General features: G+C 45.9%; 1 protein-coding gene across 2 annotated transcripts in view; it reads right to left on the bottom strand.

Moving 5' to 3' along the window:
* The window catches only part of EIF3M (eukaryotic translation initiation factor 3 subunit M), a 195,550-nt gene that overhangs the window by 75,120 nt on the left and 92,500 nt on the right, over positions 1 to 27,930 (bottom strand). For both annotated transcript variants that reach the window (XM_085648254.1, XM_085648253.1), the window contains exon 5: positions 2,272 to 2,366. In XM_085648254.1, the coding sequence (XP_085504380.1) occupies positions 2,272 to 2,366 (95 nt within the window). The remainder of the gene's footprint in view (positions 1 to 2,271; positions 2,367 to 27,930) is intronic.

Consider the following 27,930-nt stretch of genomic DNA (forward strand, 5'->3'; position numbering starts at 1 on the left):
TTTCTATCTTGGTCATACCAATGGTGGTGGCCGTTTCAGTTTTACGCAATACCTATGTAGGATGGTTTTGAGTATCTATTTGTCTGACGCGACTTTTCTCTATTCCTGGATAAAGGTTCCTATTATGTGGTTGGGGCACTGCTGTGTGAAGTCACTCGTTTGAGGAGTTTGCTCCTCAGGAAAGCAGTCCCATTTCTCTTGCTTTACCCCAGAAAGGGATGAAGATGTGATGTTTGGAACTGCTACTGTTGTGGTGCTGTGTGCTGTACGGAGAGTTGCGATGTGAAGCTCTGGAAACTCCCCCTGCACCTTGTTTTTGAAAACGGATACCCACAACCAGGACTGCCTTCAAGGTTGTCCCTGTAGCCAGCTGTCTGCCTGTTGTATCTGCAGCGTTCAGTGACGATTCCCAGACTTGGAATCTTATTAATGGACGGAGGTCACTCGCATAACAGGGAGGATGGTAGGGTCAGTAAGAAATCTGTGGCTTGATGGAGTCCCTACCAGAAAGATCATTATTAAGTAACTTGTTCTTCCGATAGAAACTTCCAGCTGTAGATTTCTCACCTTTTTGAACAGATCCCAAAGCAGCACCTATTTAGAGGAGTGTCTGTGAATGGGCTGAAGCACCATGTGTGCAAAATATCCTTCTGAGCCACTCTGACCGCCCATACAGTAGTGCTTTGTGAACGTATGGAGGGATGTGCATGTAGCCGTCAGGCTGATGTCTAGGACAGGGACTCAGTGTACTAATGCTGTAGTAGCACCTTTACCCAGGTAGAAAGACCATGCATTCCTTCCGGAAGCTACTTTTCAGCCAATGTGTAGCAGATCTTAATGCAGAGCACAATCCAGCAGGAGAAGGTCCTTAAGGTCTTTACATTAAATTTGGCGTAAGTTTCGCAGCTATCGATGCTGAAGTCTCTAGGCAGGCAGAGGTCACAGACTTCATGCTTGTGACTTTGGGCGAAATTACGGTCGCACTTCAGGCAGCATCTAAAAGGTCATAATTTCTATTCTCCCTGTCGACTGCAACTCCCATTGCAAGCATTTTCTCTCACTCTTACTTATACCGGTGTTCTCTGCATGTTGTTTATTTCCCTTGAGTTTCTCGATGGTCTGTCAACTTTCTTCAACACTTCTCTTCGGCTATTGCTTCCAGATTTAACAGCAGAAAAAAAGAATCTGAAGATGGAGAACTAGCATTGGAAGCATCCCGAGTGCACATCTGACATCACAAGGGGGCAGACTTAGCAGCAAATGGTATCAGACTACACCCAGAAAGAAGAAAAAGAATTTTTTTTATTTTAAAAGTACAAAGAAGAGTATTTTGGAAGCAACCACTAGAATAATGCACAGCATGTGAATCCAGAAAAGATTCATACTACAAAACTTGCTACTCTGTCTATGAATGAGAAAAAACACTGATGGAAAATGAAACAATACTTACTAGAAACACATTCCTTTCTTAAACATTCCCCTCGTCACTGGTGGATGAGGAGCATAATTGAGATTTTAGTCTGCTTGACCTCACTGGTCATGAAAGGAAAGTGCAGCTACTAGGATGCTTAAAAAGGAATTGTCAACTTTCACTAACATGACAGCCTAATCACTGGAGAACCATTCCCCACATATTTTTTTCATTTTAGAGTGATTTGATATAGTGGTGCTTTCAGTCAAAAGGCTTTGTCATGAATGATTCAGTTTAATGGATGTTCTAATTTTTCAGAAAAGGATAATATGCTGCATTGTAAAAAGTGTGTTTTTGTTGCTAATATATTTTCATAAGTGAAAACAGATTGTTGGAGTAAGGCTGAGCAGGGCTTACTTGGCATATCTTCTTTAATCATCTATTAATCATTTACTGTGATTTTTTTGTTCCTATGTACTATACTTCAATAAAAGAAAATGTGAAGGGAATTTATAGATTTATTGTGTTATCTGATCTGTCAGATGGGTTAAGATATGTTAAATTTTTATAAATTATTTTGATGAAAATTTGATTAGAAACTAGTATTTTCCTTAATAAACTACATTTTTACAAATAGTTCAGCAAATTAAAATGATTTACATGGAGTGCATTGGTTCTCAATTAACACATTTTTACACTCTCCCTAGAAAACAGTCATCATCTGTGTTGAGATATAAACAGTGATTTCTTTTACTTATTTTTCCGCTCAACATAGGGATTAACTTGGGGGATAAATATGAACTATAACCAACTTAACATAGTTATGAAGTGATCAAAATCTTTGATTTGAATAAAAATACCTTTTCTTGCTGTCAACAAGGGCTTCATAAAGCAGTCTCAAAAGTGTGTGCTTCTTATCAGTACTCAGGTTCCAGCAGGAAATCCACTTTCTAACCTAAAGTTGAAAACATGAATGCATTTTGAAATAGTTTTTAAAAAAACTGAAATATAAAAATCTGCACATATTAAACCTAATAACCTTACATTATTTGAACAGTTAATATGAAAGACTTGTGTAAAGCAGTACAATTGAATGGGACTATGACCGAGGCCGCTCGCCTCCTGGATCTGGTTAGGACCAAGGGCCTCATGTAGGTAGCGAAATACCGGTCGGTAACGGCCGATTTTCGGTAATTTTACCGTTACCGACCGGTATTTTGGCTAATGGTATGTAGGGGGACAATTTTTGCTTTCGGAATTTACCGAATCGGTAAAATTACCGAATCGGTAATAATACCGAATCGGTAATGTTACCGAATCGGTAACTTTTCCGAATCGGTAATTTTACCGATTCGGTAAATTCCGAAAGCAAAATCGAGATGTAGGGGAAGTGTGTGGGTGTGTTTTAGAGTCGGTATTTACCACCAACTTTTAGTTGGTGGTAAATAATTAATGTATGTATTCATGCATTTTTACCCGCGTAGCAGTGTGCAATGTGGCATACATACATGCCCTTAGGGCATGTATGTGTGCCACATGTGCACACATGGCCGAAACAGGGGTGCAACAGGGTGTCAATGTGACACCCTGCCACCCTTGTATGTGTTCCCCCCATTACCGAATCGGTATTTACCGATTCGGTAATGAGGCATACCTTCCCATCAATGGGAAGGTATGCCTCATTACCGAATCGGTAAATACCGATTCGGTAATCACCGACTAGTAACGAATCGGTAAAAATTACCGACTCATTACCTACATACGAGTTACCACTTCTTAAATACCGAGTCGGTACGGCTCGGTATTTAAGAAGTGGTAACTGGTACGCTACCTACATGAGGCCCCAAATATCGAGATGCTGTGGAGGGGACTGCTCGCCGGCATTATCTTTCAATGCAGAGGAAAATATGATATTGGGGACATGGCTGGACACCTAGTCGCATGGTTGAGCCACAGGGAAGAGGAGGCAAGATGGAGGGTGAGATCACCACAGCTGCTGTGCAACAGATCAGAAAGGTGACTGACATTGCTAGGGAATTTGCCAGGTATTATTAGGATTTCCATGTTCCCAGGACCGAGAGATGAGGTGTGCATAATGAGGTTTCTAGACTCCTTGAGCCTCCTGCGCCTTGAACGAGCAGCAGTTGAAAGGCTGGAGGGGGAATCTTACCCTCGGAGAGCTCCCGGAGGCATTAACATCTATGCAAAGTTGGAAAACACCAGGCCCAAACGGGTTCCAGACGTGTCTCTAAGAGACATGGGAAGGTGATGTATCTACACCTGCTGGCAATATCGGAGGACTCTCGTGAACTTGGACCGCTCCTCAGACATGCTCTGATCACACTCATACATATGGAGGGCAAACCAAACAAGCATTGGCAATGCCAATCGGTCTCGCCATTAGGATATCATATGTATTTAGCTATGCAGCACATTAGCGTGGGTGCTAAATCACTTTCGCTCTAGAAGTCAGGGTAAGTGCGTATCAATAAGGAAGGCGCTTTTTGAGGCAGCAGAAGCCCTCCGCACACGTCAGGTAAAATTCAGCGTGTCGTGCTCCCCCTCCGCTAATGCTAGCATAGCTAAATATATATAACATCCTAATGGCGGGACCGATTGGCATTACCAATGCTTGTTTCTTTCCTTTTCAAACTGCCGGTTTGTATCTATAAAGTACACCATATCCCTGTTCTATGCTTATATCTGTTGATTAAATGTTAAATAAAAAAAAAAAATCTGTATAATAGATACCCCACTCTTAAAGGAAAAGCGTGTTAAAGATTCAGTTCAGCAACAAATGTGACAACAATATAGAGATGTTTAAAGGCACTGGCAAAGTGGGCACTGGCCCAGGGATGCAGTACTCCAGGGGGCCACTGATAGAGCCTGCTCGGTTCTGCAGACAGGCCTACCCTGATGACCATGAATGATTCTTAAACAGTTTGTTTAAAAATCTGTTTTCCCTTCATTTATTTTTAATGTGGATGATCTGTAGGACTCTGTAACAGAAATTTTGCCGAGAAATGTAATGCTTGTTTTTTAACACCATGCAACATCCATAAATATAAGTTTATTTTAGGTCGGAACAGGACCTTGCATTTGAGGAAAGAGGGGGCATCACAAAGATTATTTGCAATAATATTCATGAGGTGCTGCTTTATTACGATATTGAAACCACGTCACTATCACCGAGTATTAGATGTAAACACACTTAGACTGTGGCTCTGCCCTGTCACTGACCCTGCCACAAGGGCATAAAAGGCCTGCAATTTGATTATACATTCAAAGCTGTTCTGAACAGGGCCCTCAACATCCTTAGGATGCCCCTGAAACACTATGCCAAAGCTAACCACTATTGGACCTGTGCTAAGAGTCCATTTAAAAGGGCTACTGGAAAGCTGAGAAATTACGAAGTGTGAATTACATATTATTGAAATACACTTAACGTGACTGTAGGCAGAATACCTCATAACTCATAACTATTATAAGCATACAGGATGGGACAAATTAATCTTCTGCTTCTGTTTCCCATATCTGTACTAGTTCCAGAGCTTCAAGACATCTGCACACATACAGCGGTCTTATGGGAAGGACAAATACGATAATTTAGCATATATGAACACTTATCTTTTGTATAGAACACAAGTGCCTAATCACATAACAGCCAGGCTGCAGCCATAGCAAAGGACGAAGTGCAAAACAAAAACAAACCGGCGGAACACACTAAACATATTGGATTCCCTCACAGTATCATATTATGTGTGAAAAGCCTTAACGGAGAAATAGAAATGCAGGTACGCTGTACCAGAGTGCCTGCTTGTTTCTAAGAAGTGCAGGTACTCTCCAATTAAAAGTAGTACGTTTTTCTTGATAAATGCCGGTGCTCTCCTTCTCAAAATAAAAATGTATGTCGGTACTCCGTACCGGCCCATTTAAAGCACTGCTTATAGGTTGCACACATTTGTAGATGCACATTTCTGATAATAGTGAAAATGCAATAATTATGTTTCAAGACAATAAGCGTCCGCTACCTTTAAACCAGCGAATACAGTCAAATGCTCAAGGAAACGCCACATTATGATATTAAACTCCCAGAGCATGACGGGAATATAGGTTTTTTTCTTTTTTAAATGCGTGTCAGGGCAAACACTGGGGACTGCCACGCACAAGCTGTATGTGTTCTCTTGGCCCAGTGTTGCTGGTTTGCATGCACAGGTACGATAGGCTGGGGGTAGGTGCGTGGGCAAAGCATGTGTGGTCTACTTTCATTCTGTTAATTTCTTTCTTCTCACTAGTCCAAATGATTGAGTTAATGAAGAACAGGAGAGACAGTGCTGCCCCCAAGAATACTACACTTCCGGCCCTTCTGAAAAACCTGGCAGAAGCTTGTGAATCTAAATAAATCTTACTTCAGCACGGGGATGTCCCAGCAGACCTAACACATATCAAGGCAACACCAATATTCTTTAGAATACCAACAAGCGCACTCACCATGCTGGCAGCTCCACTGCCGGAGCGGAAAGCAGCTCCTAGAAACCGGGGAAACGAGCACTAGGCAGCTGCACACTTTGGAAGATAATAGGAAGTAGGAGGAGCACAGGAAAGTGACGCAAATAAGAAGAGGACGAAGTGACGATTCCTAAACGTACTGAGCAACATTGAAACAGAAGAAGGTCCTCAAGGAACGTCGCTCTCAGCTGTGTGTATATAACGTGGCCATCTTTGAGAAGTGCAGAGGTTAAGACAATGTCTAACCGTATGTAAGGGAAAGAGAATTTGCGCTGTCAAAGTGAGGCCCCCCTCATTGTCTGCACTCACTTTGAAAACAATTCTCAATTTCAGTAATTTTCCCAGCACAAAGAAAGCGATAATCTTTCAATGCGTAGCATATTTTAAAATTACTATTCTCTTCTGAAATGCCAATTACAAAATATACAATATGCTTCTAGAACGTACTAGTTATTGTACCCTTTGGACGTCTACTTAACTGTTCAATCAGCTCTGATTTAGCCTTGTGCTCTGAACTGCAGCCACACATATATTATTAGGGTGTAGCAGGACAGTAATTTAATTCGAATAAATGTACTATGAACGGAACGGAGCGAACTACACAACGATCCCATAAACAACCAGTTGGAGTGGCGACAATATGGAAGTTAAGTCCCCAAGGGCGAGAACTGAAATTAAACAAGCATTTGCAATGCAAGAGTACTCGCATTTACACGAGACCTCTTGAATTACAAACGGGAGTGCGAGTGGGCGGGCATGATTAAGGGACGAACAACGGGAGTTGGAGGGGGCAGGAGAGAAGGCACGGACAGCGGGAGGGGTGGCAGGACACAAAGTAGTACTCAGGAAATATGCAGTAAAGGGGCCAATAGCCGTGGAAGGAGACATGCCGTCATAAGGCGGGACTAGCAGCCTTTAACCAATCAGCAGGGAGCATTTAGAACCAACAAAGCCACAAGCCAATGAAAAAGTGGGCGGAGGAGTGGGCGGGGCTTCCCTCACCTATAGTGTATACTGCATGCCTCGCAAAGCGAGCAGCGCATGCGCTGCACCGCTAGGCGAGACCTAAAAATGAATCTGGATCCTAATGCTCTATCTCCCTGCTAAATGAGGCAACCAAACTGTTAGCTGCTGTGCTAGCTGGCAGGCTTATTGGGGAGATAGCCTTGTAAATACATAGGGATCAGACGGGGTTCATGTCTGAACGTTCGATGCAACAGAATCACTGGTGTCTGCATTGTTGACTGGACCCAGTGAGTGGACATCCCCATCATTGGGGATAGTCTCCACTGATGCAGAGAAGGCGTATGATTCAATCCACTGGCCCTACCTCTTTGCAGTCTTGCGGTGCTTTGGCCCACACCTCTGCAGTTGGAGTGACCCTGCTCTATACTGAGCACACTGTGGCAGTGCGGGTGAATGGGGTGACATCTGCCATGTTCCGACTGGGAAGGGGTACTGGGCAGGGATGCCCACTCACCCCCTTCCTGTTTGCCCTTTGCATAGAGCCCCTAGGTAACTGGCTTAGGACAGAGGCGGCAATCCAGGGCAGTGGCAGAAGGAAAGGTTTTCTTTAGATGCCGATGATGTCCCAGTCTATGTTGTTGACCCCACCAAGACATTGGGCCCCCTGCTTGAAGAGGGTGGGGACCTATGGAGACTATTCAGGCTATAGAACTGGGGCAAATGGATATTCTATCATATTGGTGACTGGGACCCCAGGAATATGTTCCTGATACAGTATGGGTTACAACGGAGGGCTTCAAGTACCTGGGCATCTATATTAACCAACACCCTTTTGGGAACCAAATCTGGAACCTCTACTGACGAATCTCTAAGGGGAAGTGGTTAGATGGAGGCAACTCCCTCAGACGATTGTGGGAAGTGATGCCATCCTCAAAATGATTACCCTATCAAAATGTCTTTATATCATGCAGAACATGCCCTACCAGTGTCGTGGATTTTCTGCATGACCCATTGTGGTGGTCTCTGTGCTGGACTAGCTGTGCACATTATAGGCCTCATTTTCCTTTGCACACGTTACTATATAAACACGCTTGCTTGTGTGCCACGTTGTAATTTAACTGTGAACTTGCATAGGTTCACGTTCTGTTCTTTTCCCAGGTTTTAGTCTGAGCATCATCGACATAGTCAAACAATGTCCCTTGTTATTCTTTCTGGTCAGGTACTAGCACCTAGACAGAACACAATAATGCAGCTGTTGCTTGTGTGCATACATGTCCTAGCACATACAGGAGTACATGAGCCACAAACAAACAGAACAAGAGTTCTGAGACAAGAGCATGGAGTCTGCTGAGATGTGAGCCTTCACCTGTGCATGCTAAGGTACAGGGTTTGCCAATAATCTCAGAGATCTTTCATATAATCATTTAGCTTTACTCGCAGGGGAGGTGGATTAGGTTACTCTGTCATATAAAAGGACAGAACCTTTTATGGTATATGGATTATTGACCATGCTAATAGTATTTTTATTATGCATAATTTTCTAGTTGTGGAAGGTCCAAACTAAAATGGTAGATGGGACCTGTTTCGGACTCCTGCGTGGGCTCAAACCACTGTTGGGTTTCTTTGACCCCACAGTCCGTCAGGTCATCATCCAGGCCACCATTCTATAGAGGCTGGACTACGCCAGTTCACTTTATCTTGGAGCAAATAAAGTTGACATCCTCCATTTACAAAGGGCACAAAATGCGTCTGCCAGGACTCGACTTGGCCTACCGAGAGCCTGTCCCTTAACTAACGCCATCTGTAGACCACATTGGCTGCCGGTGGCGAAACACATTGAGTTTAAGTCTCCGCATCGCTCACAAAATACTGAACATCCATTCCCCGGATATTTTGGCGAATCTCCTCTCACTCTACATACCCACCCATCAATTACGATCCATGGGCCAGCATCTTGCTGTTGTCCCTCGGGTGAGGAAAGTGCGAGCAGGAGGCCGCTCTTTTCGCATCCGTGCTGCAAAACTTTGAAACTCTCTTCCTATCTGTATCAGAAGCATCAACAAATCACACTGCTTTTCGTAAAGCCATTAAAACTCATCTCTTTCTGACTTTATAGGCCCAGTGTTCTGTCTCTCAGTTGCCTCGTCAACAGCTGCAGTTGCTAGCACTGGAACACCCCTTAGCTGGGGTAGCTGTGCGCTTTACAAAATTTATAGCATAACATTCAGAGCATGATAGTATGAATAAATATTCTAAACTTCTTTTGTGTCTTTTTGCTATTTTCTTGCGGATAAATACGGGAGAGAGAGCGAAAGGGTGTATCCTGTTACCGTGATCCTTGAGAGGGTCGAGAGTGTTGTGTTTTGGGCTGCCAATTCACTTGCTTCTCTGGTATGGTTAGCAGGGCAAGTGAGGCACTATAGCTAGTTGGACTCGGGTTCATGGATACTGAGGTGGTGTGAGGACTCAGTCCCTACAAGCTGATGTTCCATGGTCCCAAGCATAGATCTGTTCCAGAGCAGAATCCCAGGAACAGCAGATTCCGTAATCCTTATTCACCCAGTTGGAAAAGGAGGTCTGGCAGCTACTTTGAGACAGTGAAGCGCCTATGACTGCGTTGGGAACGCTCTACCGCTCAGTATACAATGGAGTGGGGGTGGGAATATGCATTCTTTGGTATGCAATTTTATAAATCCACACACCTTAGACATGCATTGATGGCTGATGCGGTGGACTGGTTGGACCTCCTGGATTCATTACCTTGGGGAGCAATCTGGTGGATGGCCCACTTGGCCATGAGGCTGTTTCTACCATGTGCATAGTACTCAAATAATATACCCGACAGTCTAGGACGGAGGCAGAAAGATCAGCATCATAGCCTGAATATCCTAGACTCTCTTCCCTGGGGGAAGGGTACGAAACCAGACTGTGTCCTGCATGGCTACAATGAAGGGGAGAGTCTGAGAAGGGGTCAGGTGTGACTTCAGCACATTGCTAGTGAACCCCCAAAACGATAGGAGGTTTGTCATAGTCTAGAGGTGGTTGACAACTGCCTGGTGCAAGCCTGCCTTCAACAGTCAGTCATCGAGGTAGAGGACTGACACTCCTTACTTTCGAAGGTGTGCTGCTATCATCGCCATTACTTACGTAAACACCCAAGGGACACTGGAGAGACCAAAGATGAGCACAGCAAAACTGAATATGCTCCTCTCCCGCCAAGAACTGTAGATTGCGCCAATGAGCATGCAGGACAGGATTATAGAAGTAGGCGTCCTGCAGGTCCAACTCTACCATCCAGTCTCTAGGGAGGAAGGCAGACAAGAACTGGTTCAGTGTGAGTGTCTTGAATCTTTCCTTCCAGAGGAAGGCATAGAGGGGCACAGGTCTAAAATAGGACAAAGGCCTCTGTTCTTCTTGGGCACCAGAAAGTAGAGCAATAGCAACCACTGCCTACTTATGGCACAGCCATCCTCTCGATAGGCCCCTTAGTTAAAAGGGCTTGCCCTTTCTGCCGCAAGATGGAAAGATGGTCCTCTACCAGTCATTGGAAATTGCGAAGGCGCTGAAAGGAAGAAGAGTTTTTGTGTTTATAGGGAAACAAGGGCCTGAGGGTATGCAATGTATTCTAAGAGACAAAGCTCCCTACAAAAGAGGTATAGGGCAGTGGTACACAGAACCACATTAAGACTTGTGTTGATATTGTCCAAATGGAGAAACAATGTATTTATTAAATAAACAATAAAAAAAATAACAAGACAAACAAAGTTCAGTGGGTAGAAAGGTTGGAAGTCAGAGTTTCAGACCATACTGAATGGCCGGGGCAAGGGCAGGCCGGATATCTCCAGGAACATCAGTGAGGACTTGAGCCACCAAGTCTCAAAGGTCCTGGGAGTAGCATCTCAGTAGAGAGCGGCCATTCAGTGAAGGGAGAACAAAGCTGGTGGAAAAAAAACTTGCTTCCCAACACCTCTATTCCCTTGAATTACCCATTGGCGGGAGTAGTCTGGAAAGTGTTGGGGTTAGACCTGTTTGTGGGATGCCTACACAATGAAACTTTCAGGGGAAGGGTGTCGAGACAGAAAAGCAGGGTCGCCCGGGTCAGGATGATGGATTGTCACTATTTGCCTGATGGATGAAGAGGCAATAACAAGGCTTTGCCCAGGTGCCCAACAATTCATCTGTTAATGCCTCAATAAATGGCCTTTGACTTCTTATGTTTCTTTTTAGACTTAATCGACGATTTAAATCTTGACCGAAGACCTACCCCTGGAACGATTTTGTCAACTTTTGAAGCAAGAAGTGGGCCAGAACCGAATCTTCACTTTGGCCGCGACTGTGACCAGTCTCCTTGCAGGGTCTCCTTATGCTTGGCAACACAGAGTTTCACCTCGTGGTATCCGACTCACCTCACACTAGTTATGAGCAGAGACAATTTTTTAATCTGCACCTGCATTTCAGTGGTCATTCTAACGCACAGAATGGGACCATCCAGACCATGACAGGTTCTTCAAAATTCAGCCTGTCATGTAGCATTTGTCTGCCAAGTTTCTAGAGATTTAAACCCATGGGAAGAATATAGCAGTCCATGATTGTTTGATCCTATACAAAGATATGCTGCAAATCTGTAAGTACATATCAAGCAAAAAGGCTTGTTACGTCATCAAGACGTTTATGCAGTGTGGGAATTCCTTTGGTTATGCATACAGCCTGACAGAGTATACAGGGAAGTACTCCACAACAGATTGTGAAGGTTGCCCTTCCACATTAGAAATTGAGAAGATTGTATGGGACCATGCACAATTACGACACACAAAAGGTGACGGAAGGCTGTAGGAAGCTGGCTCTGTATATACTATACCAAAATGAAGTATGGTGTGCACAGAGTGCAGTGGACCCCAAACGCAGGCAGAGGTAAAAGTAGATAGCACATTACTCTCTATTTTTGATAGTGTGGGCGAGCAGTAAGGCTTTATCAGAGGGTAGTGTTAAGAATTTGTTGTACACACTCAGGCAGCAAATGATGTCACACACTCAAAGACTGAACTCCGACCAATTTGTTTGTATACAAAATATTAAGTTATTTTATTTCTAGAGCCAAGACAATCCTGGTGCAGGTAAGTGAAATAATACTTTGTAAAATCTTATGCAATGTTTAACAATTGAATGCAGGTTCAAATCAGTTGATTGAATTACAGGTAAAACAATGTTTCGAAATTACTGTTCAGTTACTTCTCAGATTACTTTGTACATTACTTATTGGATTACTCTTCGGATTACTTTAGCTAATCAGTGTGATATGCCTAGATATCACACTGAGACCTTTCCTAGATAAAAGGTAAGTAAATCCACTTTAGTACATTTGCAGTTTTGTGAATGTTTCATACAAACCAAATCCACACACAACTCAATTTCCTTCCGCTTTTCTTGAAAATTGTTCTATCAGTTTACAGGGAAGTACAAGTTTGTGGGAGTTGGTATTCAGGGGTTGGAACCAGGGTTCCCCCAGGGTCGAGGATGCACTCTCAAAGCACCCTCAGCAGCACTAGGGAGGCAGGGTGCAGAGTGCTGAGGCCCAATGTTCTCCAATTGGGGATAGGGTGCCTCCAGTTGGTGGCTGCTCACGAGCAGGCCACAAGGTTGTGGGAGCAAAGCTCCTGGTGTTCGGCTCAGGGAAAACGGGGATCAGAGTTAACACCCAAAGTACACCCGCAGGGGCGCAGGGTGCTGTTTTGGCATCGGGTGCTCTGTTTTCAATGGGAGTTGCTGGTTTTGGATTCTGGCTGCGGGCTTGGTCCAATAAGACTTCTGGGAGGAACTAACAGCTGTGCAGGTATGTTGGAGGGCTCAGGGACGTAGGTGCACCTCAGGTTCTTTTCTCCAGGGCGCAGGGCAGCTGGATGCAGGGGTGCCTTTTGAAGTCAGATTTCCCTTTACCGGGTCACTCTCAGTTGGGGGGTCTCAGTGCAGATGCTGCAGGCGGCGTCAGGGAGTCCTGGAGGGGTCAACCCACAGTGGACTCGGGCTCTGGAGCACTGGGTAATCTCACTGCGACCAGTAGGCCACTCTAACTTGGGCCGTAGGTGACGGGTGCAGTGGTGGTTCCAGGCGTTGGGTTTCTTTGTCCTCAGAAGGCTACGAGTCTTGCTTTGGAGATTTTTTTTTAACAGAGCTACTGTTCACAGAAGATCAGGTCTTTGTTGAAGGTAGTCTTCTCTGCAGTCTCCTCTGCTGGGCATCTTCTTTCATACTTCTTCTTAGGTTGCAGGAATCTGTCTTTTTGGTTCAGGGCTACCCTCTAAATACTGTATTTAGGGGGCGTTTTTAGGGGTCTCTAGGTCAGTAGCCAATTGGCTACTGACCATAGGGTGACTACACCCTTTGTGTACTCACCCCATGTGGGGGAGTGGGCACGATCCCTAATCCTGATTGGAGAGTGCCTGTCATCTACAAGCTGGGGGGGGGTACTGAAGAGTGGGCTTCACCTCGCCTCCCCCACCTGAGGGGTGGGGTTGGCAGAGTTGGGCACACCTTCTTGGCTATGCTAATTTTTCCCACTGAAAAGGAGGGGAGACAGGAAGGGGGCCTGCTCCTGATAGCAGGAGAGGCTGGGGGTTGCATCACAAAGGCGTCAGGGCCTTTGAAGCTCCCCTGCCACAGATGGCTCTTCCTGTCCTGGGGGAGGAGTGACCACCTCCGCCCAGGAAAGGCTTTGTTTCTGGGATCAGGAAGTGCGGTGCCTCCCCCCTCAGGGGTCCAAAAACAGGTCTTGTGGTGGCAGGCTGGTGTGTACCAGTCAGGGAACCCACGAAAGGCTGGTTGTTTTGCAGGGGGGCATCTCTAAGATGCCCTCGGAGTGCATTTTTCATTAAATTCCACACTGGCATCATTGTGGGTTCAATGTGCTGAGAAGTTTGTTACCAAACTTCTCAAGTTTTCAGTGTAGCCAGTATGGTGCTGTGGAGCTCGTAATGGCAAACTCCCAGCACCATATACTATTAATGGCAGCCCTGCACTTACAATGTCTAAGAATGGACTTAGGCACTGTAGGGGTACAGGGCTCATGCACCTGTACCCTCACCACTGGTATAGTGCACCCAGCTAGAGGGGTGACTGACCTATGCCAGGGCAGTGGGCATGGCACACGGCATGGCCCACATCATGGAACACAGGGATGTGTGCCATGTCGACTCTTCACTTTGTTCTGCACCAAAACACGCAGCCTGCAAAGGCAGTGTGTGAGTGTAAAGGTACAGGACCTCTAAGGGTGGAACAATAAGTGCTGCAGCCCTTAGAGGTCTTCCTTGGTCACAGTGCCTGGGTACCTGTGGTACCATTTACCAGGGGCTGACCTGTGGCCAGAGATGCCAATTGGGTTTTGTTTTCAATGCAGTTTTAGGGAAAGAACATAGGCCCTGGGGACCTGATTAGCGGTTCCCCAAGGCACACTCAGGCAAAGCACATCAGCAATTCAGCAAAAAGTGAAGGCAACCATCCAGAAAGAGGGCACTTTATCACACCACGTTCTCCAGGTTCTGAGATACAAGAAGCAACTCATGGGAGGTCACAGTTTCTCATTCCAGGCCCCCTTGCAGTGGAACTCCCTTCCCGATTTTTTGAGACGAGAAAGCAGCTAACTGACTTTTAGGAAAATGCTTAAAACCTGGCTGGGTAGCTCAACTTTAGTGAGTTTTTTTAGACAGGTCTTCAAGCTAGCTTTGTCCCCAGTCTCTTTTTGTGCTCTTCTCTTACAGCGCCAAGAAACCACCGGTGAACGTGTGCTTTACCAAGGACAATTAACATAACATTAACAGCACCCTACAAACTATACCTTTATAGGGCCGATCCTGCTTATAAATTGCACAGCAGTGTTCCCCTCTGAGTGCATTTTTCATTAAATTCCACACTGGCATCAGTGTGTGTTTAATGTGCTGAGAAGTTCGATACCAAACTTCCCAGTTTTCAGTAAAGCCATCACGGAGCTGTGGAGTTCGCAATGACAAACTCCCAGCACCATATACTTTTAATGGCATTACTGCACTTACAATGTCTAAGAATTGGTCTAGACACTGTAGGGGTACAGTGCAAATGCACCTGTACCCTCACCACTGGTATAGTGCACCCAGCTAGATGGGTGGCTCACCTATGCTAGGGCAGTGGGTTGTAGGTATGGCATACAGGGATGTGTGCAATGTCGACTCTGCACTTTGTTCTGCTCCAAAACACGCAGCCTGCAATGGCAGTTTGTGTGTGTGTGTAAAAGCACAGGGCCTCTAAGGGTGGCACAATAAGTGCTGCAGCCCTTAGAGTCCTTCCCTGGCCACAGTGCCCTTGGTACCTTTTACAAGGGACTGACATGTGCCCAGAGATGCAAATTGGGGGTACAAGGTACAGTTTTGGGAAAGAACACAGGCCCTGGGTTTCCGATTGCTAGGGACCCAGGGCATATCAAGTCAAAGTGCATCAGTAGTAAGGCAAAAAGTGTGTGTGGGAGGGGGTTACTGCAATACAAACCCAGCTTCCTACAGAGGCTGCTTGCAGTAAGTCGAACCACTGGCAATCGGTCAGGGTAGCACTCCAACCCATCTTTCTTTTGCTAAATTCAACTCCTTCCGATGTGTGTAAGTAAGTTGGAGGATGCATTTGCTCCCCATTCCTCTGATGTTCGCATACCTGCATTTGAAAATCGGGTAAACCTGCTTGGCAGATACTCCTAGGTTCCCTGAAGAATACTTCTAGAAATTCTATCGGTATTATGGTTTGGTGGACAGGGTACTCTGTCAAAACATGGCGCATGTCATGTCCACTGTTATGTGCAGTGCATTGACTGGAATGCACTTGTAATATGGCGGACGGATGGAGGTAGCAAACCGCCACAAGCTGGACTAATGTGTACCTATTTACTGGAGTCAGTAAAGACACAGTGGCTCAAATCTAATTTAGGAGGAAAAAGTCTTGGATTACCTTTCTAAATTTGAAGTAACAATTTTAAAATCTACAAAGCTAGCTAAGTAATGGGCCATTGAAGGTATGTATCCATGCAAAGCCATTTGGGGCATCTATTAACTTAATATCTGTCTGTTCCACTTCCCTCATTTTCCTAGAGCTTGACTTTTGTGTGGTACAAAGTGTAGCAAGTGGAAAACCCCGGCCGGGCTAAGATGGGCAGCAGGGGCAGTATTATATGCTCTCATATCTTTTGTTATCGAGCACAAACCCTGTATCGGTGACTCTCGAAATGTTGCAGGAATGTGGTTGGCAAAGTGCCAATTATGCTGCCTTGCAATGTTCTTCACAGCAGATGTAGTAGAGGCTATTGCTACTATATCAGTAAGCCGTATAATAAGTGCCAACTGAAAGTCAAGCATGGAAATCATTTTTCCCCGTGATCATCTTTCTGGTTTCTTTCTTTCCTCTCTATGATTTTAGCACAGAGATCTCTCTATGGGGTAGTGTGTGTTTTATAAATCATTTTCACATTTAACATAGACAACATACGCATATATGTTTCCAGCTGGATCAGGTGGGTAGCCAACTTCTTATACCATCTGGATGTTTTATAATTCACATTATATGAAGAAGAACCTGGTAATTTGGATCTACTTCGCCCATGTGCAAGTTGTGATGTAGTATATACAGGTGGGCCTGTGGACTTAAGCCACCGAACCCCAAACTGTGACCAGAGAAGTGCTCTTATCATGAAATGTAGTGAGCACATAGGTGGGAATTATATTTAAGAATTTGGTAGTGAACAGTTGCAGCGCAAGGCTGGCATTTTTGGAGCATCTCACAAACCAGCTTCTGGGGGTAACCTTTGTGGTGCTCACTTAACAGCTGGACTCCTGTATAGAAGTTATCCATATAAAGGTTATATAACCTTTCATGAAGGAGTGAGTGTGTGTTTCATGTGTAGCCCTATGTGGCATGGGTATAACCGGTGCTGGGTTGCTTGTGTTTCGGTTCAGGGAGAACCTGGCTTGACAGTTCAGGCTGGACCGTTCCCATGAGGAACAGGGTCAAGACTGATTTGCATATGACTGGGTCCAAACTGAGGTGACATGGTGAGAGCAAAGTGAGTGTGCTAAAACCACATTAAAGACAAGCCTGCCAGACTGAAGAGTATTTTTATTTTATTTATTTAGTGTTTTCTATAGCGCGAACATGACCCTGCGTAGGGTATCAGAGCGCTTTACAGATGCATTTCAACAAACAAAACCTTATAAGTTACCAAGTCATTAGTGATTTACCATCAAACATTAAGCTTCAAGGAAAACTTATAAACACACACATATATATATATATACGATGCAGGGCACGAAATAAACTTTGAAAGCACTGAATTTGGGTTTGCTTCGTCCTTTCCAAGCATACGGACTGCAGGACGAGTACTGGATATATATATATATATATATCGTCATCAGTTAAGTTACCATGAATAGATTAAAACATTAAGCTACAAGGAAAACATATATACAAGCCCATATATGGTTAATGAGTGGCTAGCGGAAGCAAGTTAACAGTCATGAGAAGTTTGTAGACAGTAGTTCTGCTATATGGACTTATGGCAGAAATGTCCTCCTATAGAACGATTTTGCTTCCTTTTTTAATGCCGCGATGGATGGAATTCTTCTAATGTTAGGGGAGTGTGTTCCAGATTCTCGGAGCTGCCCCGGAGAACATTTGGTCATAAGTTCTTTTCTTACAAAAACGAGCCGGTTTCAGTAGTAGGTCTGCGTGGCTCCTGGAGTACCTGCACCCTCCTGACAGCGTGAGTTTCTGTGCTAGGTAAACTGGTGTTTTGTGGTGTAACGCTTTGTGAGTGATGCATGCCAACTTGAATTGAATTCTTGCTTCGAAGGGGAATCAGTTGAGTACTTTCAAGTGAGGGGAGATGTGGTCGCATTTTTTGGATCCAGATATAAAAAAGTCTTGTGGCTGCATTAAGACATGCTTTCAGTGGGGCTGTTGAGATCTTGGGGAGCCCGGCCAAAGTTGTGCAACCATACTCAATCCTTGATATGGCCAGTGCCTGAACTGCTGTTTTAAGATCTGTTTTATTTAGGAATGGTTTTAGTTTTCTCAGGTAGCTTAAATGGAAACGGGCGTTTTTTGCCATTGTGTTGATATGTGCTAACATGTTCAGGTTTTTGTCCAGAGTGATTCCCAGAGATTTAGTAGAGTCGACAATCTTCGGAGTACACTTTAGAGCCGTGATAAGGCTGGTCCATTCTACTATATTTGATTTGCTTTTCTGGGGTGTAATCAGTAGGAATTTGGTTTTCTGAGGGTTTAGCTTCAGGTGGTTCATGGTTAGCCATTGGAGGGTTTTCGTTAGTGCCTGATTCATGGTCTTTATCTCTTCTGTCGATGCAACCTTGATGTACAGCTGAGTGTCATTTACGTACATGTGGAAAGAAATGTTCGCTTTTTGTAGTATTTCCGTGAGTGGTTCTACGTATAGATTGAATAGCGCCGGAGATAGTGTTGACCCTTGCGGAACTCCGATTGTATTTCTGGTTGGGCCTGATAGGGTTTGGTTGACAATGAATGTATTCTCAAGAAAGGAACTAAACCATTTTAGGACTGTTCCCTCTAGCCCCATTCTGTTTTTCAACCGATCTAATATTTTGGCATGGTTTACCGTGTCGAAAGCCAACGACAGGTCCAACAGGATTAGGAGACATGTTTTGTTGTTGTCGAGAGCCAGTAAAGCGTCATCTACGATGTGCAGAATTGCTGTTTCTGTACTATGGTTTGGTCTGAAACCAGATTGGAAATCATTTAACAGATTGAAATCCGAAATATGAAGACTCGGTTGTTGTTGGACACATTTTTCCAGTACTTTGGCTAGCATGGGAATGTTTGTTACTGGTCTGAAGTTGTTAGGATCAGAGGGGTTCTCTGTTTTTTTTTAAGAGTGGAATGACTTGACCAGTTTTTAGGCAGGCCGGTATTTGGCCTTGTGACAATGAGGCATTTCTGACCTTTGTCCAGGACGGAATTAGCAGGTGGTTTATAGAAGACCAGCACTTTGCCGGTAAGGGATCGTTATAGTGATTGTTCGGTTTAGTGGTCGACATGATCTTTGCAAGGTCTAGTTCACTGACCGGCTTAAATCCTGACCATCGAGCATTGTTTTTTGGTTTTACTAATTCTTGTTGAGCCTGTTGTTCATCTAAAGTACCCTTATCGCTTTCAATGTCTTTGGATGCTTTTTTGAGCTCCCCCTCCAGTGAGTTAGCTTTGTCTATAAAGAAAACAGAGAATCTTCACTATTTAAGATTGTTTTTGTAATGGCTGTTGCCAATTTGGCAGATTTATTAGATTGTTCTTTTAGTAGATCGAATAATTTCCTTGGTCTGTTTACTGCATTATCCAGTTCTTTCCTGAAAAAGTCTTTTTTTGATTTTAGAATGCTTTTATTTTACGCTTTCCTGGATTGTCTCAGTTGGGTTAAGTGGGGCGAAGAAGGGTGTTGTCGCCATTTACGTTCTGAAAGTCTCAGTGACCTTCTTTCTTCATTAAGGGCACCATTGAACCACAGGTTTTTGTATTTGTCAGAGATCCTTTTTAGTTTTAGAGGGGCTATGTCCTCGATAATACTGGACATTGTCTTGTTATAGTGCAACGTGAGGTCACGGACGTCAACCATGCTCTTAGGTAGCTGCAAATCTATTACACAGCGAGCTGCTACGTTTTCCATATGGATTCCTCTAGTGTCCCGGGTCCATTTTTTGGGCTTAATAGATTGAGAGGAAGATTTGTTTTTTATGAAGGGAATTTCGAACGTAATTATGTGGTGATCGGACCAATCACAGGGGGTGATTACAATTTTCTCGATCGCTTTCTCTTTAGCTATGATCCAATCTAAGGTGGAACCTTTGGAGTGGGTAGGGCGATGACATTCTTGGACCAACGATTGCTCTTCCAGGAAGGCTTTAAAAAGGGTGATCTGACTGTCAGAGTGATCCTCCCAGTGAAGATTCAAGTCTCCTAAGAAAATATCATTAGACTGCAGATTAGCGTTGGTAGTGATGATTTCTATCATCTGGTCTATGAACTTGGTCTTTGTACCCGGGGGGTGGTAGAGTGCGTGGAGTTTACAGTTTTGGTTATCCGCCGATCTTAAAAGACATGCCCAGATATTCACAAGACTCTAAGGGGTCAGAATGTATTTTTGTGATGGTAATGTCTGATCTGTGTATACAAGCAATGCCTCCTCCCATTCTGTCTCGTCTGTCCTGTCTCATAATCTGGTAATTCGGGGGGGACTAACAGGTCTAAGCATGGGGAGGACGAGTCAGAAAGCCATGTTTCTGTTAAAATGGTTACATCAATATCATGGTTTAGTATGAGGTCGGCTATGACAGCAGCGTGTTTTTTTGCTGAACGACAGTTGAGTAGTATACAACGAATGTGTTTCTGAGAATTGATCATTGGCGAAACAATCTTTTCAGGCATTAATGACACATTCTTTAGGTTGCTAACATTTAGCCTTCTATTGTTAGACTTAAAAGTTCTGCCAGCATTCGTTGGGATTGTTTGGATATAGTTTTCACCTATCTTAGTTTGAGAAGTGGGAGTACGTTCGTATGTAGACAGAATGGATAATATCTCACTGTCTGTCAAATAGTTGAGTTGCGTACGGGGGCGGTAAATTCTGTTTGACGCCGCCATTGTGGTGGAACGGCGTTTAACTTGTGTTTTATAAGTGGAGTTCTGAAGAACCTCAATTTTTTAAGGCCATTTTTCTGATAAGCACAGCAGGTTCTTCATATCTCTAATAGCGAAAAGTATGGCTTTGTAAGTCTTGCTAGATTGCGAACTGAGATTTTCAAATTCTCCATTTGTTTGAGGGGTTCTAATCTTTTCCGAATCTAATCTAAGTTGAGTAATGGTGGGCGGTAGTGTGGGTGCCCCTATTGGAAGGCTAACTTTGTATGTCTCTGATGGATCTGTGCATGTTTTTTTGTGACTAGAAACAGATCCGCAAATGCCTGTGTTGGTCACATGTATGCCTCTCCAGTTATCCTGTTCAACTTGTGTTGTTTCCAACCTGCTGACAGTTCCCAGTAGCGGGATGAGATCAGTGTTAGGGGTAGGATGGGAGCTAGAGTCGAAGGGTGAGGTAACTAAGGATAGCTGTGTGTTGACGCTCCTATCTTCTGACTTACTGGTTTCGTGATTCAATTATTGGGGCTCATCATTGGTGGTAGTGCATTCTAACGCCATATCATGATCCGTCTGTTGGAGTTCTATCGCACTGGCGATTCCAGTTGCTCTATCATTCGAAATACTGGCTTCCTGATTTAACATTTGGGGCTCATCATTGGAGTTTATGCAAACTAGCGCACTGGTGCTTCCATTTGCACTAACATGCGAATTACTGACTTCCTAATTTAAGGGTTGGGGCTCATCATTGGTGTTTATGCAATCTAGCGCCATTTCTTGATTAGTCTGTTGGGGATCTATCTCACTGACGATTTCAATCACAGCCAGTTGGTTCCCATGTGAGACGATGGCTTGAGAATTCTTATAAGGTTGGTTTCTTCTTGAGGTGGGTCTGCGGAGGACATGGTTTTTTAATATTGAGAAATATTCATCAAAACGTTCCAGGTCTTTGTTGGCAGCTTGAATGAGAAATGTGCCATTTTTATAACACGTTAATGTTGCTCTCAGTTTTCGAGAAGGTGTTATGAGCAACTTAGCTCCATAGGGAATGTTTTTCGATTCCTGTATTTTCAGCAGAGTTATTTAATGTATTTCTCCATTTAGCCATTTTAGTAGTAAAGAAAATAAAGTCATTTAGAGTACTTCATAAAGGGGCACCTGTGCGGTATTAGGACACTGGGTGAGGCTAACGGATAGTCATCCTTAGCCTAGCCATGCTTTCATAGGACTCTTTTAGGTAGAAGGCAGATGGTCAAGTTAGGAGTGAGAAACAGGTAATGACATCAACCACTCATATTGGCTGGCAGTATTCCTGGAGTGGTGATTGGGTAGCTGATGGCGGTAGATGTGTGACTGTTCATTAGTGGTATGTGTGCTGTTAGCAGGAGATGTGAGAGTAGTGGTTTGATGGGTTAGTAACTTAGCTTATGACTGGGTGAGTGGTAGTGTGATTGGTTTCAGTTCTATAGTTGTATGAAAGTGATGGCCGCTTGAGCAGCGGATTGTTGATGCGAGTATTCTGGTGTGTCTGCGACTGGTAGTGCATATTACTTTGTGTGTAGCAAAAAAAGGCATGTGAAGTAAAGTGGGTCGTGCTTTGACATGGCTTTACTGCTCACAATATATATGCCACGGGTTCAATATTTTGATACTATTAGTATTTGCTCTTTGCCACAATGAATAATGCTTGTGTGAAAAGCCAACTAGTAGGAGTCTGTACTTAAGTAGTGGTTGGGCTTCAAGGGCACAATAAGAACCCCTGAAAGCTGGACAACCAGGGGAATCCATGGTAGTGTGACTTGCATGGATCCCACTACCCTTTAACCACCATTGTCCTGCAAACCTCAGACTTTGGCTTAGATCATGCATTTTCCTTGCATTCAAAATTTACAGGAATCCATAAAATGTCTACCATTCAATCAAACAGCCATGGAAGATGGCTGAAACAATGCCTAAAGTGGTCAATAATCAGGTGCTGTATAACTATTGTGTGTTTTGGTTGTTTATCTAAAGAACAAGTTACTTACCTTCGGTAACGCTTTTTCTGGTGGATACAGTATCTGCCTGTGGATTCCTCACCTTGTGAATATCCCCTGCGCCAGCAACATTCGGAAACTTTTGTAGCAGTCCACGCCGATGGGGTCGAAGATGACGTCACAGAGACACGGCTCCGCTCGCGACTCCACTGACGTCACCGGCTCCATAAGAAGACCTCCTCGGCGTGATGACGTCAGTTCCGCCCCTTTTTTCCGTGCCTCCGAGGCACACGGACGGACTGACAGCAATATGTACATAAACAGCATACACAGTACACAATATGCATATCAATACACACAGTGTGGAAAAGAAACATCAAAGCACTAGAAATAACCCAATGTCCTTGACAGTCATAAATACATTTGAAATCAATAATAGAACTACCGTCATAGAGTCACTGGAATAGAAGGATGGACAACGGGGAGGCGGGTGGGTCAGTGAGGAATCCACAGGCAGATACTGTATCCACCAGAAAAAGCGTTACCGAAGGTAAGTAACTTGTTCTTCTGATGGATACATCTGCCAGTGGATTCCTCACCTTGTGAATAGATTCCACAGCAGTCCCCGCTACCGGAGGAGGGTGTCCATCCCCCTATACCAGAAAATCCTGAAGGACGGAACGGGCAAAATGTCCGTCCCTCCTCACCTCAGAATCTAAACAATAATGTTTTGCAAAGGTGTGAAGGGAGGCCCAAGTTGCCGCCCTACAAATGTCCTCCACAGGAACACCCCTAGACAAAGCAGAGGTAGAAGACTTTGCTCTAGTGGAATGAGCTCTTAAACCCTCCGGAGGCTCCTTACCAGCTAGGGAGTAGCAGATCTTGATGCATAGCACAATCCATCTTGAAAGGGTGCGCTTGTGCACCGCACGACCCTTTCTGCAGCCAGCAAAGCCCACAAAGAGCTGGTCATCAATCCTGTAGTCCTTAGTCCTGTCCAGGTAAAAGCTCACCGCCCTCTTAGGGTCCAAGCGGTGAAGTCTCTCCTCCTCCTTGGAAGGGTGAGGGGGAGGATAAAAGGTAGGAAGGGTAATGGACTGCCCCAGATGGAAGGGAGTTACCACCTTAGGCAAAAACGCAGCCCTGGTCCGGAGAACCATTCGTTCAGCATGCACAGTCAAGAATGGGGGTTTTGAACTAAGAGCTTGAAGCTCACTTACTCTCCTTGCCGAGGTGATTGCAACGAGGAAAACCGTCTTAAAAGACAACAGTCTCAAGGGACACTTATGTAAGGGCTCGAAAGGAGAACCCATAAGATAAGTCAGTACAAGGTTTAAGTCCCACTGAGGTACAATAAAGGGAGTAGGAGGAAATTTATTCGTAAGGCCCTTGAGAAACCTAAGCACAATAGGTGACTTAAATAAGGACGGCTGATCCGGCAGGCATAGGAAAGCCGACAAAGCCGATAAATATCCCTTTACAGTGGCCACAGCAAAGCCCTGCTGGGCAAGAGAAAGAGCAAACTGCAGAATGTTAGACAAACGAGCCTTCAAGGGATCAATCGACCTCTCTCCACACCAGAGAACGAACTTAGACCACCTATAGGAGTATATGGATTTGGTGGAGTGTCGCCTGGCCGATAAAATAACATCCACCACATCTGGCGGGAGAGAGAAAGAATTCAGGTTGCCCCGTTCAATCTCCAGGCATGAAGGTGTAAGCTCCGGAGGTGGGGGTGTAGAACCTGCCCCTCCGACTGCGAGAGGAGGTCTGCCCTCAGAGGGAGACGGAGCGGAGGGCACGAGGAGAGGTGGAGAAGATCTGTGTACCACACCCTTCTTGGCCAATCCGGGGCGATCAATATAACTTGGGCCCGGTCTTGGCGAACCTTCCTCAGAACCCGAGGAATCAAGGGTATGGGAGGAAACGCGTAAAGGAGTCGTGAGCCCCAACTCAACTGAAACGCGTCTCCCAACGCCCCCTGCATCGGATACTGGAGACTGCAGAATGACAGGCAGTGCGCGTTCTCGAAAGTGGCAAACAGATCCACCCGAGGAGTTCCCCACGTCCGAAAGACGTGACGAACTACCTCCGGATGGAGCCTCCACTCGTGGTCGGCAGAGAACTGCCGACTGAGACTGTCCGCACGAACGTTCAGCACCCCGGCCAGATGATTTGCCATCAGACAAATCCGATGGTCCTGAGCCCAGGACCATAGACGCAGGGCCTCTCTGCACAGACAAAGAGACCCCACTCCTCCCTGCTTGTTTATATACCACATCGCGGTAGTGTTGTCCGTCAGAACCTGAACAGACTGACCGCGAAGGGAAGGGAGGAAGGCCTTGAGCGCCAAGCGTATCGCCCGTAACTCCAGAAGGTTGATGTGAAGCAACCTTTCCTCTGGAGACCAAAGACCCTTGATCTCCAGATCCCCCAGATGAGCACCCCACCCTAAGGTGGATGCATCCGTTATCACCGTGGCCACCGATGGAGGTAGATGGAAGGGCTTCCCTTGGGACAGATTGCCCTCCACGCTCCACCAAGACATCTCCGCTGCAGCTTCTCTGGAGATCCTCACAGACTCCCTGAGATCTCCCTTGTGCTGATACCACTGCTTGCGGAGGCACCACTGGAGCGCCCTCATGTGCCAGCGTGCATGGTTGACCAACAGTATGCAGGAAGCGAACAGACCGAGCAGGCGAAGGACCTTCAGAACTGGAACAACCGCTCCGCTGAAAAACAAAGGAATCATTTCCTGTATGTCGAGAATCCTTTGAGGAGGAGGGAATGCTCGACACACAGTAGTGTCCAGTACCGCACCTATGAACAGGTTGCGCTGAGAGGGCACCAGGTGAGATTTGGGCACGTTGATCGAAAAACCCAATCTGTACAACAGCCGAGTTGTATCCTGCAGATGACACAGCACCTTCTCCGACGACTCCGCCTTGATCAGCCAGTCGTCCAAATAAGGGAAAACCGAAACTCCCGATCTTCTGAGATGGGCTGCCACCACTGCCATCACCTTTGTGAAGACTCGAGGTGCCGAAGTAAGACCAAACGGAAGGACCGCAAACTGATAATGTTGCGACCCTACCGTGAAACGGAGATACTTCCTGTGCGACTTCAGAATGGGGATGTGAAAATACGCATCCTGCAAGTCGAGCGACACCATCCAGTCCTCCTGATTCAGCGCCTGAAGAACCTGCGCAAGGGTGAGCATCTTGAACTTTTCCTGTTTCAGGTAAAAGTTCAGGATTCTGAGGTCTAGTATCGGACGCAATCTGCCGTCCTTCTTCGGGATCAGAAAATACCGGGAGTAGCATCCCTGACCCCTCTCCTGCTCCGGAACCACCTCTATCGCCCCTTTCTGAAACAACTTCAGGACTTCTTCCTGCAGGAGAAGACGGTGGTCCTCCGAGCAAGCACCTTGGCAAGGAGGGTAAACTGGAGGGAATTCCCGAAAGGGAAGGGCGTACCCATTTTCTACAAGATCCAGAACCCAAAGGTCTGTAGTAACCGATTCCCAATCTTGTAGAAAATGGGTAAGCCGGCCCCCCACAGGACCAGCATGATCCGGAATGTCGAATCTAGGGCTGTTTTGCGGTGGTGGGAGGGGCTGAGGAAGAGGAAGAGGAGGAGGAGAGTTGACGGCCACGTGAGCGACCCCTAAGCCTTCCTCTATATCCCTTGGAGCTTTGCTGCTGCTGCTGCTGGGCTGGTCTATAAGAACGAAAACTCGCCCTTCCAAAACCTCTGTACCTCTTGAAAGTACCTCTCGGCTGGGATTGAAGGCCCAACGACCTAGCCGTAGCCTTACTTTCTTTGAAGCGCTCGAGAGCAGCATCAGCCTTCTTCCCGAACAGACCAGACCCATCAAAAGGTAAGTCCAACAAGGTCGACTGGACATCCGAAGAAAATTCGGAGGACTTAAGCCATGCTCCCCTCCTGGTGGCAACTGAAGACCCCATGACCCTGGCAACTGAGTCTGCTGTATCCAAGCCACTCTGTATAACCTGGCGAGCAGCCGCCTGGGCATCCGACAGTACTTCACTGAAGCCTGCCCTATCCACCTCCGACAGCTTCGGTGCCAACTTTTTAGCTGAATCCATAAGCGCATGGATATAGCGCCCCAATAAACAAGTCGCATTAGAAGACTTTAATGCCATACTGGCTGAAGAAAAGACTTTCTTGGCCGATTGGTCCACCTTCTTGGCCTCTCTGTCCCCTGGGACCTGAGGAAACGCACCTTTTGAACGTCCAGAACAAGCAGCCTGAACGACCAGACTTTCAGGTGAAGGGTGTGATGACAAAAACTCAGGATCCCCCGGAGCCACCCTATATCTCCTTGCAACCACCTTGGACACCGCAGGAGCCGAAAAAGGCTTGCGCCACACATCCAACACAGGCTCCAATATTGCTTCATTAAAAGGCAACAGCGGCTCTGACACCACAGTTGGAGAGTGCAACACCTCAGTCAAGATATTAGACTTGAACTCAACAGATGGCAATTGAAGGTCCAACAACTCTGCAGCCTTTATCACAGCATGATAAGGAGCCGCGTCCTTAGAAGGTTCATCTGAAGGAGGAGTGATCTCCCACTCCGGAGACAAATCCAACCCACTTGCCTCCTTCAATTCGTCAAACACCTCATCGGATTCGACCAATTCTCCCTCTTCAGCCTCATCCATAAGATAGCTCCTCTCCTCCAGCACTCTCTGCGCCTCTCTCCTGGAACGGATCCGCACCTGCGGCGTCGGCGGCGCCGTGATCGAATCCGACGGCGCCGGCAGAGGCGTCGAACGCGGATCAGCTGGAGCAGCCGGCGTCGAACGAGGTCGAGTCGGCGCCGGTGAAGAGGGAAGCGGCGTCGATGTTTTCGGCGCCGGCATCTGCCAAGACGGCGTCGCTGGGAAGAAAGGCATAAACGGTGCTTGAGGATAAACCTGCGGCACTCCCAGATTAAAAGCCATCGGACCCATAGGTGCACCAGAGGAATACATGGCCCGTGAGAACACCCCATACATCGCATTGAGATACTGCGAGGGGTCCTGACCTGGATTAGGGAAAGCTGGATACTGGTCAGGTAACACCGGACTCGGGCCTGCCGGCGCCGACGGTGGAACTTGCGGCGTCACAGACTCACCCGGAGCCTGATCATCCTCATCCTGGGCCGGAGTCGGAGACGGAGCCGAAGGACCTGCAGGACCTGGAGAAGCCATCGGCGCCGGAGAGGACGCCGGCACCGGCGAATCAGCCGGAGCCGGAGAAAACACAGGAGAAGATGGAACAGGAGGCGAAGCCGGAACAGGAGAAGGAGACACTGACTCCCTTCGACGCCGAGCAGGCGATTTAGACTTCGACGTCGAGGCCTTGTGATGAGACGAATGCCTCCTTTTCTTC

Source organism: Triturus cristatus, chromosome 3_2 (genome assembly GCF_964204655.1).
Source record: "Triturus cristatus chromosome 3_2, aTriCri1.1, whole genome shotgun sequence".
NCBI classification, from domain to species: Eukaryota; Metazoa; Chordata; class Amphibia; order Caudata; family Salamandridae; genus Triturus; species Triturus cristatus.